The sequence below is a fragment of the Microtus ochrogaster genome, unplaced genomic scaffold (assembly GCF_000317375.1).
Source record: "Microtus ochrogaster isolate Prairie Vole_2 unplaced genomic scaffold, MicOch1.0 UNK147, whole genome shotgun sequence".
NCBI lineage: Eukaryota > Metazoa > Chordata > Mammalia > Rodentia > Cricetidae > Microtus > Microtus ochrogaster.
Window position 1 is genome coordinate 439,831 of NW_004949245.1, and position 2,736 is coordinate 442,566.

Genomic DNA, 2,736 nt, shown 5'->3' on the forward strand with positions numbered 1-2,736 from the left:
TAGAGGTTTGCCAAGGGTGTTGCAACGCACAGGTTGAGAACCGCTGGTCTAAGAGGTCACTTACTGTTACTTGCAGGGTTTAGACAAACCCCAGAAAGACTTGTGGAACTGTTTGCTAAACTAGTCTCAGCTGCTTGGGATACCTGAAGTATACAGGATATGGGGCCTAATCCAGGCCTTCTAGGTCAGAATCTCTCTTGGGCTCTAATACACTTTTTATTCCCTACATAAAGAGCACAGTCCATCACAGGCACTGAATAAATGATGAATTCAACTGAACGGTGACTTCCCTCTATGTTTGCCATTGTTTAATGGAACCATCGTACATTCTTTAGAATCTATTAGTACATTATTACTTAGAAACACAATTTATGTATTGAGTACATTCATTTTATTAATTATTTCTAAGTCCTATAATAAAGTAGGTAAAAATAATCCTACAACAGTAGGCTAATATTTAAAGCACTTAATTTAATAGTCACAGCAGAACTAATGGTTTGCTGGTGTTTACTACATTCTATTCAAAACCTTACTTGCCTTCTTGAAATAGACCAGTACTTAGCACAGCAAACCATCACTCTAGTTTGTGTGGTTAGGTCCAGTGAGAGCAAGAACTCCTACACCTGTGCTGTAAGTGAATAAACAGCCTCAACTCCACTTGTGAGTGTCACAAGCTTAAACTACCAAACCACTCGAATGTGAACGTAAGCACTATTCAATGTTGTGTTCTTATGAGGTCCAACTACCTTAGATTTGAGTAGCTCGTTGGCTCTGGTTAACTCAATAAGCCTTTTTTCCAGCGAAGCATTACTTGCAGAAAGAGATGTTTTCTCTCTGAGTGCTACATTTAGCTTTGCTTCTGTCTTCTCCAACTCAGATTCCATATCCTGGATCCGTTTGTCCTGAGCACCTCGCTCCTGCAAAAGAACGCGGATCTGGAAGAAAGTAAGAGGATAAATACATGATTGACCGCACTGGTACCAGAAGCCTCAACCCTTCTAGGAAACGTACAATTTGATACAGTGTTCAGACATTCTTTTTCTACTTTCTGTTTGAATAATCATATTTACCTTATGAAAACACCTTAAAGATGTGCATTGTAAATTCTGAATGATTAGTATGAGAGGCAGAAGCAGGCAGACTTCTGTGATTTTTCAGGCCAGTCTACATAGAGCGTTCCAGGCCAGTAAGAGCTACATACCCAGGTTCAAACACACACAACAAAACACAATAATTTTTAATTGACATAAACTTATAAGTGTAAGATAGTTAACTATTTAGTCACTTAAAAGCTGTAAGAATTCTTGTTTTCCCTGGTTCTAATTACACAAATTTAAATTATAGCTTGAAGTGCTATATGTTTCTTATTTCAGGAAAGCAGAGTCCTCAGAAGAACTTAATAGGCAGCAGTGAGCCATGTTTTTTTCTCTCTACTAGTTAGCCAAGAGCAAAACACAGAAACTAATATTTGTCAGAATATTAGTTAACAGAAACACAGAAACAACACATTGAAAATGTTTGGGGAGGGTCTGCTGCTCAAACATGAGGGTTGGCGTTTGGAGTCCCAGAAGCCATCTAAGTGTCAGTAAGGGGTTGTGGCCCGCTTGTAATCCTAGTACTTCAGGTAGAAACAGATCTCTGGAGTGAGCTGGCTGAGCTAGCTGGGCAGACTAGCTGAAAGGGCGAGCTCAGGTTCTGTATAACTCTGCCTCAATACTTAGGGTGGAGAGCAACCTAAGACGATGCTGGCTATGCCATCTATGCACACATGAACCATGTAAGTATGCATACCACACACTGATGCAAAAAAACAAAACAAAAACAAAAACAAAACAAGGAAAGTATGGTTAAAACTTGCCAACCTAAAATTTGATGCAAATAATCAGTCCAAATCTTGGCAATGTCACTCACTCATCAGCAATGTCACTAACTCAATTATTACACGTGTATCAACCATAACATCCTCATTGCCATCGATCCTCAATAAAGACAGTCAATATTAAATTAAATGAGACAAGGATCCATTCCCTAAAGGCTCTGACATGAATGACATCCTTACCTCACTGCGGAACTACTCAAATTGCTCCACAATATTAGCCTGCAAATCTATGCGATCCTCTTTCCACTATTCCATTTATAACCCAGTAAGCTGAAAGTATGGCTTACCTCTTTCTCTAATCTCTTCAAATCTTTATCATTCTTCTGAGGCTCCTTCTGTTTAAAAGTCAAAAAAAAAAAAAGAACTTCATGTCACAAACATCACAGCCCAATCTGATATTTAATTATTTAGATTTGGTCCTTTTCCAAATTAAAAAAGAATTCATGTGTGTGGGTGTTCTGCCTGCATATATGTCTGCAGACCATGTGTGTGCCTGGTGCCTTCGGAGGCCAGAGAGGGATACTGAATCCTCTGGAGGAATCATATAAAGTGCTGGGAATAGCAAGTGGGTTCTGGGAATTAAACCTGGGTCTCCTCAAAGAGCAGTAACTGAGCCATTTCTCTAGCTCCTAATTTTTAGTTTTTTACGTCAAGAACTCACTATGCAGTGCACCCTGGCCTTGAATTCACAATCCAATTTTCACGTGCTGGGATTGAAACTACAAACTAAGCCGGGTGGTGGTGGCGCACGCCTTTAATCCCAGCACTTGGGAGGCAGAGGCAGGCGGATCTCTGTGAGTTCGAGGCACAGCCTGGTCTACAAGACCTAGTTCCAGGACAGGAACCAAAAAAAGCTA

At 40.1% G+C, this 2,736-nt stretch overlaps 1 protein-coding gene across 1 annotated transcript in view; it reads right to left on the reverse strand.

The window, feature by feature from the left end:
* Hmmr (hyaluronan mediated motility receptor) overlaps window positions 1-2,243 on the reverse strand; it is a gene marked incomplete at its 5' end in the record, with an annotated part of 14,661 nt that extends 12,418 nt beyond the window's left edge. Inside the window, 2 exons of the mRNA XM_013355511.2 lie at window positions 747-935; window positions 2,167-2,243. Of these exons, the coding sequence (XP_013210965.2) occupies window positions 747-935; window positions 2,167-2,243 (266 nt within the window). The remainder of the gene's footprint in view (window positions 1-746; window positions 936-2,166) is intronic.
* Between the last annotated feature and the right edge of the window lie 493 nt (window positions 2,244-2,736).